Source organism: Malaclemys terrapin, chromosome 13 (genome assembly GCF_027887155.1).
Source record: "Malaclemys terrapin pileata isolate rMalTer1 chromosome 13, rMalTer1.hap1, whole genome shotgun sequence".
Classification (NCBI taxonomy): Eukaryota; Metazoa; Chordata; order Testudines; family Emydidae; genus Malaclemys; species Malaclemys terrapin.
Window position 1 is genome coordinate 23,774,766 of NC_071517.1, and position 15,416 is coordinate 23,790,181.

At 50.1% G+C, this 15,416-nt stretch overlaps 1 protein-coding gene across 1 annotated transcript; it reads right to left on the reverse strand.

Moving 5' to 3' along the window:
- Positions 1-2,259: 2,259 nt before the first annotated feature.
- On the reverse strand, positions 2,260-15,081 carry PIRT (phosphoinositide interacting regulator of transient receptor potential channels). The gene is made up of 2 exons (XM_054048071.1): positions 14,997-15,081; positions 2,260-4,434 (listed from the first exon to the last, which is right to left on the reverse strand). Exon 2 carries the CDS (start codon positions 4,411-4,413, stop codon positions 4,003-4,005), a length of 411 nt encoding a protein of 136 aa, XP_053904046.1. The 5' UTR covers positions 4,414-4,434; positions 14,997-15,081; the 3' UTR covers positions 2,260-4,002.
- Positions 15,082-15,416: the final 335 nt, after the last annotated feature.

Here is a 15,416-nt window from a genome sequence, read left to right on the forward strand (position 1 = left end):
AGACTGGGCCGGGAGCGGCGACCCCTGGGTGTCTTTCCATCACCACAGTTACACGCAAACAACGAAGAGAGTTTGATCCAGTAGTTTATTCATTGCATTCGGAAATCAGGCACTGTTTGGCCAGAGCCATGTCCATCCCCCCAACAAGGCATTAGCAGGCACAGGAGTAAAATCAAGGCATGAGAGAGATTTAAGAGGAAGCCACCCTCAGCTTGTCACATCCCGTGGGGAAGGGTGGGGACTCCTTTATGGACAATCCAACCACTTCAGAATACACGTCGGATACCAGTAAATCAGCTGCCGGCCGAGCCCACTGCCCGCGCTAAGGATGGGGTTGGGTGTCTGGCACGCATGGCACTACCGTCCTTTAGCAGGCAGTGCTCTGAGCCTGGGGAGCATCTCAACCCTCTTGGGTACCTCACCTCATCTGACTCGTCAAGGGGCAGCTGGCTGAGCTGCATTTGTTTCAGGCAAAACTATCCTCAAGGAGACTCCCTGACAGAGCCAGAGTCCGTGGGCTGGATCCTCACCTGGTGTAAATGGGCAGAGCTCCACCCAAGTCAGTGGAGCTGCACCTATGAATGTCAAGTGGAGCATTCGGCTCTGAGAATTTGGAGAGAAGCACAAAGCCGCGGGTTTGCTTGTAGGTACTGAGTCCCAGGCACCTTGGAGTATAAGGGATGTTAACCTGCCAGAGGGTCTCCTTTGAAATTTAAGGGGGAGGGGCAGGGCACATGGGTGGGAGTTAACCATTTCCATGCCAGCCAAGAAATGGCTTGGATTCCTTTGGGATCTGCTCATGGAATATTGAACACCAGAGCTAGGGCTATATACTTTCTTATCTTGAATCTTGGGCCCCCTGTCCACACCTGCGACCCACATTCTCTATTAACATGAAACCCCATGGCTCAAACCAGAGCAGCATTCTCCATTCTCCGGGATCGATTAACCCTAAGGCCCCAGAACCCCTGCCCAGCCCCAGCACTGCACTTGCTGCAAGAGGGTGAATTTCAGTACATTAATGTTAATGCAGCTGGATCCTTCCCTTTGCAGCTATGGGCTAGACCCATGCACCGGGCGCTGGTGTCCATGGAAGGAACTTTTGTGTTGTGGCATCTGGATTTATTTTTTGGTCGAATTGCTTTGGAAGCAGGCCTGGCTGGCTTAGCTCTATCAGCATTGTGGTAGGTACAGGGCTCTGAAAGAGACTCTCCTCTCAGCTCAGTTTAGTAACAAGCCTGATGGACTTGTATGTTCCACAGGGTAATTAGAAAACTGTCATTACCAGGAAAGAAAGTAGAGCTACAAATGTGGTTAGTGCAAGAAACACGCGGTATGGTCTGATCTCAGCCCCCTGCCCCAGACTCAATGGGAAGCTGTCTTTGTGAGTGCAGAACGCCACGCATTGTGACAGGGCTGCACTGAACCCAATGTGATCTTCTAATTGACACTACAGTCTCTTCTCCAGCTTAAGATCCCTTCATTTCGTCAGCAGGGAACAAGTGCATCAGCTTCTCAAGCAGCAGTCCTGCTCTGCGGCTGGGCCAGGGAAACGCAGGCTGTTCGCAAGGACTGGTGTCACTTCTCATCACTCCATCGCCTTGTAATAATACCTGGTGCTTTTCACCAGGAGATCTCAAAAGCGTGTCACAATCTTCACAGTATTTATCCTCCCAACCCCCTTGTGAGGTAGGGCAGGAGGGGAACTGAGGCACAAGAGGCTGAGTATCTTGCCCAAGGCTGCACAAGGAAGTTTGTAGCAGAGAAGAGAATTGGATCTCAGTCTGCAAAGCCCTAGGCTAGCGGCCTAGTCACAGGATCCTCAATGGCATTATGACAACATGCAGCAGCTAAGGGTCTGCCCCTCAGATTTGAAGGTCGGAAGGGATTGTTTGGATCACCAGGAGTGGCAGTAGTCTGATCATTTCTGATGTTTGAAACAAAATCATTAAGCTTTGTGAAGATTAGAGGGGTTCTGCAAAACACAACCAACACCACACAGACTTTCCTTCCTCTTTCTCCTAAGGAATTCGACTTGCCATCCAGGCTGAATGGCTGCATTTGGCTCAGTGAGGAGGATTCTGGTTGCAAAGAAGAGCCAGACTGTGCCTTTTCCATGCATTGCTGCCATTTGGTCTCTGATGAGTGTTGATCTACGTCAGAAACCATCCGGGGCGGTTACAATGCAACCTCACCAAAGCTAGAGGCGTCGGTGCATGGCCATGTCCTGACATGGGAAAAGGAGGGTCTACATGCAGGTACTGGTTTACTCAGTGCTAAGAATGAGGCTAACCAGAGACACAATCCGATTGTGGTCGCTGAGTCTTCTCAGCTCCCATTGACTTCAGTGGAGTCAACGGCAGCTCAGCTGCTTTGAAAATCAGGCAATTTATGTAGGGGCCTAACTACAAACTAGGCGACTATTTGTAAAAATCTTGTCCCTAGTATCCAAACCAAACACCAATTGCACAGTTGGATTTGCAGTTGGGAAGCTGTATTTACATGGCTTTTTAAACTAACTGGGCCCCATTGAAAAAAGGCAACTACAATATTAACCAAAAATATTTGGGAACGATTCCTGCTTTTGTAGGTAAATTTCCCAGGGTACATCATTATTAACAATAGGAGTTCAATAGACTTGAGTTAAACAAGGCATCTCATTTACATTTGCTCTTGTTCCGCCCAGGTGGAATGTTTGAGATTTCTGCTGTGCTGGAATCCATCATGACAGAGACAATCACTCCAAACTGAGATAAATATGCAGTTGGTGCAATACAGCCTTGCATCCAGAGACCTTGAGGAATGAAATTTTTTAAAGATAGTCTGTAAAATTGAACAGAGAAATGCTACTTCTGATGCTCAGTTGCTCTTCAGCTTGGCTGTTTAGGTAGAATTAAATATCACCCCACACTTCACCAGAAAGTCATGAGTAAGCTTTGGAGTAGCATTGCACACAGATGCTCGTTTCATAGTGACAATTATGAGATGAACTTCATACACATCCCCATCTAAGTCCTTTCATTCTCAGCTGTGGATCTTGCATGTGTATCATTCTGGATGTATCCTCTGAGGTCCAATGCACAGTTGGCTAGAAAGAAATGATTCTGTTTGCTCTTGCAGAGCATTCTGAATGCACTGTCTCCTCCAAATCCCATTGACATATCCTGGCACTGTGGATCGTCTATATCTGTAGTGTTGTGCTTGGTCATCTTATCAAGAGAGGGGTAGTAGCCATATGGCTATGGAAAACAATCCAATCCCTTCCTAGTGTAGCCCTGTTTCCTCTATTGAATCATAGAATATCAGAGTTGGAAGGGCCCTCAGGAGGTCATCTAGTCCAACCCCCTGCTCAAAGCAGGACCAATCCCCAGACAGATATTAACACAGATATTAACACAGCACACCCTGAACAGCTGAAATCCTTTCAGCTATACCCTGTCAGACCTGTCCTGTGACTCTTACTCACACAAGTAGTGGCATTCAAATCCATGGGACTGCTCTCATGAGTAAGAGTCATCCGAGTAAAGGTTTACATTTTCTAGTGAAATCCCATTCATAGAAATGTAGAGCTGGAACGGATCTTGAAAGTCCAGCCCCCGGGGCTGAGGCAGGCCAAGTACACGTAGACCATCCCAGACAGGTGTTCAGCAGTACAGGTGCCGGGTGTTGATGAAAGCAGTTCAAAGCTTTGTCCTCTATAAGACACGGTCAATGTTTGCAGGTTTGCTCAATATACAGTCAAGAGCAAAATCTAGGGCTTGAGCCCAACCTGCTTGTCTCAATGCCAGTATTCTGCTCTCCTAGCACATAGTGTGAAGTTTACCTGCCCACAGAGGACCTGCAGGGGGGTGAATTTCACCTATGGGGAGAGGAGAAGGTCAAAGTTGGGGATCCACTAGGCCTGTCTGAGAGCAGGATCAGGCCCTAATAATCTCATGGCAAATCCAGCCAGGCTGAAAGAGGCATTACTTGCCACCCGTGAGCGCTGAGCCTGAGCAGCCCTCAGCGGTTAAAGAAGAATGACTTGATGTTCTGAAAGAAGTGTGACTTCTGTCTCTGCCGCTGCTTCTTCCGGATGACGGGGATCCAGACGAAGCCGCAAACCAGGAGCATCAGCCCCAGGGACAGGAAAGCCGGGCCGCACATTTTGTAAACATTTTTATTGGTCTCTATGAAGCAGGACAGGCTGGTAACCACCATTCCAAAGAGAAAGATGGCGCCTCCGACAGAAACCACCACGATGGGCTTGTGGTAGATCTCCCACTTGTTCCTGGGCGTGTTGGTCCAGACGGACTCGCTCCTGGAGCTGATGCACAGCGTGCTGGCCGTGTTGCTAGTGATCAAGTCCTTGGATTCAGGGGACTTTTCACTCCCATCCAGGCTCATGGGGTGGGTCTCCATGGTGTTGGGCATTGCAGGTCTGGGGGTTAATGCCTGAGAGGAACAGAAGAGGAAAACAGAGGGGATTAGCACTGTGGGGACTGAAATTCATTCACAAGGTCATGTTGTTTGAATTAGCTGGGGCCAAAGCCACCCCAGAGCCAGAGCAGAGAAAGGCTCACGGGGTTGCAGCTGAGAGAGGATGGTATTGCTCCTGTGGGAACACTGCAGCTTAAAATACCCCAGCTGGCCCATTAGGGGCCCAATTGTGCCCGGGCATTGAGCAGGCCCATAGGAACCCCCCACTCTGTGCCCCTGTGCATGGGGCTGGCACGGTCTTTGCTCCATGGCTCACAAGAACCCAGCTCCCATTGGGGCACCTCGGTGAAATGGCCAGTTTTCCAAGGGTGCTCAACACCCAGGAGCTCCCAGTGCTCTTGGAGGGAGCTGCTGGGCGCTGAGCACTTTGGAAAATCTGGCCCTTTTGCAATCACCCCAGGGCAAGGCTAACAGCACTAGCCAGCAGCCCCCGCCCTGCCTTAGAGCAGCCAGCAGAGCTGACCAGGTACTGGGGCCAGTGTGTGCCACACTCTCAGAGCAGGCAGCAAAGGGCTGGGAGAAGCAGAGCTCGGAAAGGCCTGGTGGCCTGTGTCTCCTTTCTCATCAGGGCCGGCTCTAACTTTTTTGCCACCCCAGGCAAAAAAGAAGAGCGCCGCCCCGCCGTAACACCCCCCCCCCAAGTGCCGCACTGCCCAAACCCCTCCCCCCCAGCGTCGGGCCGGGCTGCCCAACCCCCCCAGAGCGGCTTGCTGGGTCGCCCAAACCTCCCGAGCGCTGCGCCGGGCCGGGTCGGGCCGGCCAAACCTCCGCCCCGCCTCGAGCGCCGCGCTGGACAGCCAACCAAACCCCCGCCGCCCTGGAGCACCGCGCCACCCAACCCCCCGCCCCTCCCGGAGCACCGCGCCGAGCCTTGCCTCGCCTCGCCAGGCCGCCCAAACCCCCGGAGCGCCGCGCTAGCCAAACCCCCGCCCCCCCCCAGCATTGGCTGCCCCTTCTAGGGTGCTGCCCCAAGCACGTGCTTGGTCAGCTGGTGCCTGGAGCCGGCCCTATTTCTCAGACCCCACATTTTCACCTGGGCCCCTCTCTGCTTACCCCAGAATGAGAGAAGACCCCGCCCATGAGACACAGGGACCCCAAAGTGCTTCACCAGGGAAAGTGTCATTGTCCCCATTTAACTAATGGGGAAACTAAGGCACAGAGCGGGGTGATGGCTTGCCCAGGTCACCCGGAAACTTGGAGAGCGAGTTGGGAATGTGGTGCACATACCAAACTGCCCAGTCCAGTGCCCTACCCAGTGGGCCATGCCGCCTCCTTGCGATCCTGGCGTAGGTAGGTGGTCCTAACTGCCATGGCTTCCACAGACATGCTTGCCCCCACAGGCCTTCTAACCCAGAATGCACTAGGGCCTAGTGACAGGCTTTCCCCAGCTAGCACCCCCAGTCCAGCCTGGTTTGTTGCTGGGACCCACCCTGTTCAAATCTCTCAGCAGCAGTGCCGTCCTCAGGCTAAATGCTCTAGGCTAGACCAGGCCACCTGGGGAGGGATAGATGAGAGGCCAAACAGAGCAGTCTATAGGACTGGGTCTAACTTGGCCTTTGTGCTTTCTCCCTGCTTGTACATCTGGGCAGCAGCGCGCCACAGTCAGACTTGTCAAGGCCACATGTAACGTTAGTTTAGGGAGGCAGTGTGTGGCCCAGCAGCTAGCATGGTTGGCTGGGACTCAGGACACCTAGGTTGTATTTCTGGCTCTGCCTGGGTCCTGCTGGGTGACCTGGGGCATGTTGCTTCCCCTATCTGGGCCTCAGTTTCCCCATCTGTACAATGGGGCTAATAATACTGGCCACCTTTACAAAGGGCTTTGAGCTCACTAGAAGAAAAGTGCTAGATCAGGGCTAGGTGTTAATACGCAGCCTTTGATTTGCCACGAGGAGAGTGAGAGACATTTCTGGGCTGGTGAGTGGTTTGCGCTCCCCGAGGTGCTGTTAGCTGCAGGATCTGCTCACGGATGTGGAAAGCTCTGATTCTAAGTAATCCACACAGTGAATTGCTCTCGCTGGCATTGCTGGGGTCAGTGATGCTGCCGCCTCATGGGCCCCAGTGTTGCAGTTACTTTCTCACCAAATCAAGAAGGAAATCCATTTTCTCGGAAGCCCAGCAGCGTAATGCACAGAAGCCATTAGGATAAGAGGGAAAGTGGTGGGCTTTCTATAAACTGCTATTTCCACTTGGCTCCGATTGGTTGCTGGCTGTTGCTGAAACACAGAAAGCAGGCAGATTAACCCCTCAGTGCTCGCTGTCTGCCCTTCGGAAACTTCAGCCAGCTGGTTTGCAGCAGACACCGCCAGATCCACCCGCCGTGGACCTGCAGTCCAGAGAGCAGCCGATCGCGGATGCCAATCTGGCGATTTCATTCATCAGTGTATGTGGAATAATTCCAGCCCAACTGCAGGTGCAGTCTGGCTTATTTCGCCCCGAGCGCAGGCCTCGCAGCCATCACATCGGGGGCTGGATGACCCAGGAATGGCTGGGTGACACAGAGAGCGATGCCAGGTGTGTGACTGTGGCCAGCCACCTATCCATCTAAGGTTCGGGGCTTTGTAATTCTTCTGCAAGAGCAGAGGGAAGACAGAGTACATAACGTGTGCAGGGAAATGCTCTGCTTTCGGGGTCTCTTGTTGGGATCTAGTTAAGGGGAAAACCCAGAACCCTGCACTCAGAACTCAGCAGGCATCCAAAGGAAGAAATGGCATTTAACTGCTCTGGGCCCAATCCTAAAGACTCAGGCCCATGGCTAGCTTTAGGCATGTCAGTTACTCCAGTGCTTTCAATGGGCCGGTCAGTGGCTCATGTATGAAGTGGAGCACCATCATAAGGCTTTGCAGGGACGGGCCCTTATTTTTTAGTACAGCCCACAGTCGTTGTTTGCTTTGGGCGGTATTTGTGATCCACAGCAATTAACTTTTGAAAACTCTTCAGTCCTCATTTGACATACGCAGGATGATTAGCCGCATCCGCATTCTTTATTCATCTTTGGGGCTGCATAAAATTGCACCTCCTGCGTTTGGCTGGGTTGGGAGACATGAAAAACAGTCTTGTAAGTGCCCAGGGCTGGATTCTGAGCCCTGGAAAGTCCTTCCAGCCAGCTGTCAGTGAGATCAGAAGCAGGCCGAGACCTCAGAAAATTTCCCGTTATGAGGAATCAATGAGGGAGCTGGTGCTGTGTAAATGGAGTGCAGTTAGAGAGGTTAACAAGCTGGCACAGCTGCTAAGAAAACCTGTCCGTATTCTGGTGTGATGGGCCAAATGGAGGAGCCAGTGCCCGATGCCAATGGATCCTAAGATTTCCCCCCTGACCATGTGTTCAGTTTATTGTGAACAGTGTCCTCCCTGTTCTGGCCATGGTCACTTTCCTTCTAGTGCACCCCTTTGGAAAGGTGGAGGAATAATGCTGGGAACAATAGCTAGGATCCCCAATCAAGGGTCAGGGCCCCACTGTGCTAGGGGCTATACAGCCGAAGAACGAAGAAGACAGTCCCTGGTCCGAAAGCTCCCCATCTACATGCCAGACAGGATGTTAACAGGTGGACAAAATAGACTGGAGAAAGGATGAGGAAACAGTGAGAAAAAAGCAAAATCACAAAATGGATCACATCTCTGTCTGGGAATCTGAGAGAGGCTCCCAGATCTGATGCAAATAAGTGACTGTCCTGGATTCTCACAAGCCCCCACCCTCAGTACTTCATCCCCACTAGAGCTGTGTGACTAACCAGTCCCTGGCAGTTCAAAAACCAAAACTTGGCTTGACCCAAAGGGAAATAAAACATTCCAAAACATTTCAGTGAATCGATAAGAATTTAGCTTCATTAAAATTTCTGGGCACTTTTTTCACGTAAAAGCAAAGGAAATAAAGGGTTAGATTCACAGAATGGAGGAGGAGTTGGTGATGATTACAGGATTAGAAAACATTTTATAGTGAGGGACTCAGGGAACTCAATCTGTTTAGCTTAACAAAGAGAAGGTTAAGGGGTGACTTGATCACCCTCTGTAAGCACCTGCCTGGGGAGTAAATATTTGATAATGGGCTCTCGGTCTAGCAGAGAAAGTCATGACACCATTCAAGGGCTGGAAGTTGAAGATTCGGACTGGAAATAAGACCTACATTTTGAACAGGGAGAGTAATTAACCACTGGAACAATTTACCCAGGATTGTGGTGGATTCTCCATCACTGGCAATTTTTAAATCAAGACTGGAACTGGGTGTTTTCCTTAAAGCTCTGCTCTGGGAATGATTGTGGGGCAGGTCTCTGGCCTGTCAGACTAGCTGACCCCAGTGGTCCCTTCTGGCCCTGGGATCTCTGACCCATATAACTGCCAGCCCGGTAATTAGGCTGCTGCCCTGCCATGGGTTCAGTCCCTCCACTGCCTGCCACGGAAGAGGAATCTGAACTCGGGTCTTCTGCATTACAAGAGGTGCCTCAGTCACTGGCCTATGGGATGGTCTGGGAAGAGTCTCTCTGCTGGTGAAGCTGTTCCGCTGTGTCTGTAATATTTGAATAGTCACTGGGGCAGGCAAAGCAGATGCTGATTCTATAGCACCATGGCTAGGGCATGTGCTTGCACCAGAGGCCACCCCAGTTCAGCTCCCTTTGTACTCCAGGCAAAGGAGGGAATTCATTGGCGTCTCCCAGACTCCAGTTATGGGCCCTAGCGACAGGGCTAGGGTGGGTGGAGGCGCGTGGGCCCCCTCAGAGTGTTGGAAGTGGGGCTGACATCCTGAACGGTTGTTTTCGCAGAAAATATTCAGCAGATTCATGTCATATTTGCGAATAGTGCCGGGGCGATTAAATGGTATTTTCGGCAAATAAAAAATGTGTCCCAGCTGTAAATCCAGCCCCTCTCTTCTCCTTGGAAGACTTCCTGTAGCAGTCAGTCAGGGCCGCTGGAGCTGTGTCCCTTCCAAATAACGACCCCTTGAGAGGGCTGAGTTGGGTGGGTGGCTGGCTGGCTTCAGGGAGCCCCTCCCTCTTGACATAACCATCCTCCAGCTGAGGGGGAGCGACTTGCCCCGACCGTACTGGGAGCCAGTGTCGGAGCTGGGAATGGATCCCCAGGGCCAGAACCGCTTTGCTGAGTGCACAGCGGGTGGAAGGCAGTGTGGTGCACCCGACACCAAGCTGGCTAGGGCCTTGGGCAGTGCCACAGCCACCCAGGATGGGCCAGAGTTGGTCAGGAGGGCTGGGAGCTGTGGAGAGCCCCAGGGGAAGCTGCTCAGGGGTTGGGTGAAGTAGGAAGTTCCCTGGTACTTGGCTGCGCTGAACATGGCACAGGCCCCACAGCTGAGGTTCATGGCTCACAGCCCTGACCGGTGCTGCTATCTCAGCGCTGCAGGGCTCAATGCCCTGACAGGATGGCTGGTGCCAGCACCTCGCGCTGTGCAGAGCGACCAGCTTTCCCCCCTTCTGACCAGCCCCTGCCCTGCCCCTGAGTGCTCTGCAAATGAGCCCCTGGTGCCACAGCGTGACTCCTGGGCCTAGTCGCCATGCACCGAAGGTAATGAGCCTGCTACAGCCTGGCTAATAGAGCCAGGACTTTTAGCTCAGGTAGCAGAGAGATGTGCACTGCAATCTAGAGGACCCAGGTTCAATCCCCACAGTTGCTGACATGGGGACAGTTGCACTGCCGCTGCCCTTAGAAAGGCCAATGCCCAAGGCTGGAAAAGACCAGCGAGTTCCCAGCGGGAGCAACATTTTCCCCACCATTGCCCACTCTGCCTACCCCTAGAGATAGAGCCTCTTCCAGGTCTTCCCCAGCCTAATGCCACTTTCCAGCCAAAGGGGGGAACCAGGAGTCACAAATGCCACATCCCCGACTCCAACACCCCAGCAAGGTGCCTGGCCACCGGCAAGAACCCTTAGCAGTTGGTCAAGAAATACCCAGAGCATCATTCTCCTCTCGCTGCTGTGCTGCGTGGGACTCTGGGAAGGTCTATTATTTTGTGCAGGAAATTCCCAACATTTCCTGGTTTGTCTAAGTTTCCTGAGAGACTTTTTGGGTTTTTTTTTTGTCCCCTCCACCGAATGCTAAGAAACGGAAATCAGATTTGGCTTCCAACTGCCAGGAAATCTAGAGATTCTCAGTAACAAAAAAACAGAAATCAACTAAGTCAGTAAACAAAGGGAGAGCTGGTAAAAGTGGGAAAATCCTTTTCAACAATACGTATTTTTCTCCAGTCTTCATTTCAAGGCTACCGGATCCCAAGTTATTACTCTCAACACTGAAGCAACAGGATGAAATTCTCTGGTCTGGATTATGCAGTTCTCAGTGGTGGCAGACGACAGAACAAGGAGCAATGGTCTCAAGTTGCAGTGGGGGAGGTCCAGGTTGGATATCAGGAAAAACTATTTCACTAGGAGGGTGGTGAAACACTGGAATGCGTTACCTAGGGAGGTGGTGGAGTCTCCTTCCTTGGAGGTTTTTAAGGCCCGGCTTGACAAAGCCCTGGCTGGGATGATTTAGCTGGGAATTGGTCCTGCTTTGAGCAGGGGGTTGGACTAGATGACCTCTTGAGGTCCCTTCCAACTCTGATATTCTATGATTCTATGATTCTATGATGCTCTAATGGTCCCTTCTGGCCTTGGAATCTGTGAATCTTGGAATCTCTCAATGCGCCATCTGGATTTACAGGCGTCTTTGTGGAGGATGGAAAGGAGGAATCTATACAGTGCGACATGCGTGTGATCATAAAGAGAAGGTGTGTGGATATCAAACTGCTCTGGAATGGCAGCTCTCCAGCCTATGGAGACACATCTCACTGTGTCCCCTGGATTGTCTGCCCTTTTCATGCGTGTAAAAGTTTTCAATAAAAAGTTACGGTGGCAGTTAACAAACAATGCCATTGCAGCTGGGCATGATTCCTATTGTTCCTTAACATGTTTTCAATAGTCCCATCAGGGGCTCGTTCACCTGCACATCGACCAATGTGATGTATGCCATCATGTGCCAGCAATGCCCCTCTGCCATGTACATTGGCCAAAACGGACAGTCTCTATGCAAAAGAATAAAGGGGCACAAATCAGATGTCAAGAATTATAACATTCAAAAACCAGTCGGAGAACACTTCAACATCCCTGGTCACGCAATTACAGACCTCAAAGTCGCAATTCTTCAACAAAAAACCTTCAAAACCAGACTCCAACAAGAAACTGCAGAACTGGAATTAATTTGCAAACTGGACACCATTAAATTAGGCTTAAATAAAGACTGGGAGTGGATGGGTCATTACACAAACTAAAATCTATTTCCCCATGCTAATTTCCCCCCTACTGTTACTTACACCTTCTTGTCAACTGTTTGAAATGGGCCATCCTGATTATCACTACAAACATTTTTTTTCTCCTGCTGATAATAGCCCACCTTAATTCATTAGTCTCGTTAGAGTTGGTATGGCAGCACCCATTTTTTCATGTTCTCTGTGTATATATATATATCTTCCTGCTGTATTTTCCACTGCATGCATCTGATGACGTGGGTTTTAGCCCACGAAAGCTTATGCCCAAATAAATTTGTTAGTCTATAAGGTCCCGCAAGTACTCCTCGTTCTTTTTTCAATAGATCTTGGAGCCTCGGGGAAACTGCAGAAGACTGGGAGAAAACGAATGTGTCAATTTTTAAAAAGAGTAAATGGGATGACCCCAGTATTTATAGACCTCTCAGCCTAACATCGATCCCAGGCAAGATAATGAAGCTGCTGAGAGAGGAGTTGAGAAATAAAGAATTAAAGGAGGGGGAGTTAATTAAAGCAAATCAACGTGGGTTTATGGAAAATAGATCCTGTCAAACTAACTTGGTATCTGTTTTTGATGAGATTACAAGTTTGGTTGATAAGGAAATAGTGTTGACATGATAGACTGAGATGTCTGTAAGGTATTTGACTTGGTAACACACGACATCTTGATAAAAAAAAAAAGAACGATATCAAATTAACATGGCCCACATTAAATGGATTAAAAACTGGCTAACTGATAGGTTTCAAAATGTAACCGTAAATGGGGAATCCTCACTGAGGGGTGTGTTTCCAGTCGGGTCCAGCCAGTATCAGTTTTTGGCCCTACATTTACATTAACATTTTTATCAATGACCTGGAAGAAAACATAAAATCATCACCGATAAAGTTTGCAGATGACACAAAAATTGGGTGAGTGGCAAATAATAAAAAGGGCAGGTCACTGATACAGAGAGACCTGGATCACTTGGTAAACTGGGTGCAACCAGACAGAATGCACTTTAATACAGTTACATGTAAAAGTATTCATCTAGGAATGAAGAAAGGCCGTACTTACAGAATGAGGGACTTTATCCTGGGAAGCAGGGACTCTGAAAAAGATTTGGGTTCATGGTGGATACTCAGCTGAGCATGCTCTAATGCGATCCTGGGATGCATAAACAGCAGAATCTCAGGAAAGAGTTGAGCGGTTATTTAACCTCTGTATTTGGCACTGGTGTGAACGCTGCTAGAATCCTGTGTCCAGTTCTGGTGCCCACAATTCAAGAAGGATGTTGATAAATTGGAGAGGGGTCAGAGAATAGCCATGAGAATGATTAGAGGATTAGAAAACCTGCCTGGCCTCAAGGAGCTCAATCTATTTAGCTTAACAAAGAGAAGGTTAAGGGGTGACTTGATCACAGTCTGTAAGTATCTGCATGGGGAGCAAATGTTTAATAATGGGCTCTTCAGTCTAGTGGAGAAAGGTCTAATCCAATGCTGGAAGTTGAAGGTAGACAAATTGAGATTGGAAATAACATTTTTAACAGTGACAGTAATTAACCATTGGAACAATGTACCAAGGGTCATGGTGCACCCTCCATCACTGACAATTTTCAAATCAGGACTGGGTGTGTTTCTAAAAGCTCTGCTCTAGGAATTTCTTGGGGGCAGTTCTCTGCCCAGGGCGATAGAGGAGGTCAGACTAGATGATCACAATGGTCCCTTCTGGCCTTGGAATCTTTGAATCTCTTTGGGTTGTTGGCAACATCAAGGAATTTACCATAATTAATGCCTCCCCCCGGTTTTAGGAGTTTAGAGCCCCTGTCACAGTGACTCTGTCCGTGTTTGGGTTTTCTATAGTCCCTTCACCGCACAATCGAAGCGCTAGTGAATGACACAGAAACTGTCTTGTTCCCCTTCTCTTTGTGCCAGAGGTGACACGATCCCAAGCTGGGCGAAATGAAATGTACAGACAAGATGCTGGGAGCCCCACCTTCATCCACGCCAGTGAGCAGGTACATCAGTGAGGTGACCACACATGGAGCAACAGGTTTGTTTTACCTTCAAGCGCAGCAGAACTTAAAGGAGCAAGCCAACCGGTCACTGACTTGCACTGGTGCTGAGACTGACTGGGAATAAAGCATCTGGGTGAAGGGCCACAGAGTGCATCTGATTATTGAAGCAATGAAGGTTTTAAAAAGTGAACTCACCACAGATGGTCCTGGCACGTGGGCACGTCACTCTCCGAGACAAGGGAACCGGCTACATTAACTGTCTCCTCTATGCTCAGTGAGCAATCCAACGGCCAGCCCTCCCATCAATGGCCCCAGGAGCACCCCAGGATTATTGAGCTTTGCATCACTTTGTGTTGATCTTTTAAGGGCATGATCCTGCAGTCCGGCCCCAGGCAAAGTTCTCGCTGACTTCAGGGGGAGCTTTGCCTGCACAAGGCATGCAGGATGGAGCCCTTCAAAAGCAGTTCAGCACATTAAACCAACCACCCCACCCCTCTGCTACTCCCCGTGTGTGACAAGGTCTCTGGTGTGGTGTGTGCTTGGGAAGGTGCTCCCAGACACAGGCTATTTAGACTCCAAAACTCTGGCTACAGATGCAGAAATAGGGGAAACATATGGTACAAAGCAACAGAGGGTCCTGTGGCACCTTTGAGACTAACAGAAGTACTGGGAGCATAAGCTTTCGTGGGTAAGAACCTCACTTCTTCAGATGCAAGACAAAGGTACAAAGGGTTTTAAGCTGCCTAGGAGTTGTTCAATGGAAGATTGGGGGCCAGATTCTGATCTCCATTACACTGATGTAAATTCAAGTCACTCTGCTGAGATCCACACAGAGTTACTCTGCTGGTGTAACTGACAGCTCGGTCTGGCCCTGTGGACAGGATCCTATGATTGCAGGTTTTTAGCAGCCTCTAGAATCAGAGATAGTTTAGAGGGACCCAGCAACTCACCCAGTGTCACCTGCCCATTGAGCATCAGATCTGGGACCATTTAAATATCCCTTTTCAGTGCTTACTTTGCAAAATACAGGTTCCTCCTCTCCAGAGACAAGAAACTCCCCAGCCCCCGAGTCCAAGGTTCAGATCCTCAGTTCCAACATGCATCCCCCCCCCATCCACAGAACTCCACAATCCCAACCTGCAGCCCCTTCCTATTTGTGGTGCTCCTCAATCACCACCCATATCCCCTTCTTATTCACACTGCCCCTCCATCCTGACTCGCAACCTCCTCTTATTCCTGGTGCTCCTAAATCCCAATGGTAAAAGATTCCTACTTACATGGCTAGCAGCTCAGGACTGGCTCCTCTGCCCCACACATGGATGGAATTTGGAGTAAGTGGGTGTTATGATCGCCCAGTTCCGGCTAACCGTGCCCCACCCCCAACGTTGTCTACAGGGCTGTGTTGAGTGCTTAATAACCAACGGAGCATACTCCAGCTCCGATGAGCTCACCAGCTATCAGCGAATGGCTTAACTCTTCCTTTCCCTGCCTCCAGTCCTTGAGAGCACGGGATTGGCTCCAGTGCAGCTTCTGGTGGTTTAATATAATGCCAGGCCTCAGCAGTGAGTCTAACTACATTGCAGGGGAGGAACTGTGGTCAGTGGCTAGAGAAGCGAACAGGGCAGCAGAACTCCTGGGTTCAGCGGCTGATTTAGTGTCTGAGACCCTCAGCAAATCACTGAAACCTTTCTGGGCCT

Bases quoted from the DNA above. Each gene is read 5' to 3' on its own strand.
- PIRT (XM_054048071.1), bottom strand. From the start codon at position 4,413: ATGCCCAACACCATGGAGACCCACCCCATGAGCCTGGATGGGAGTGAA.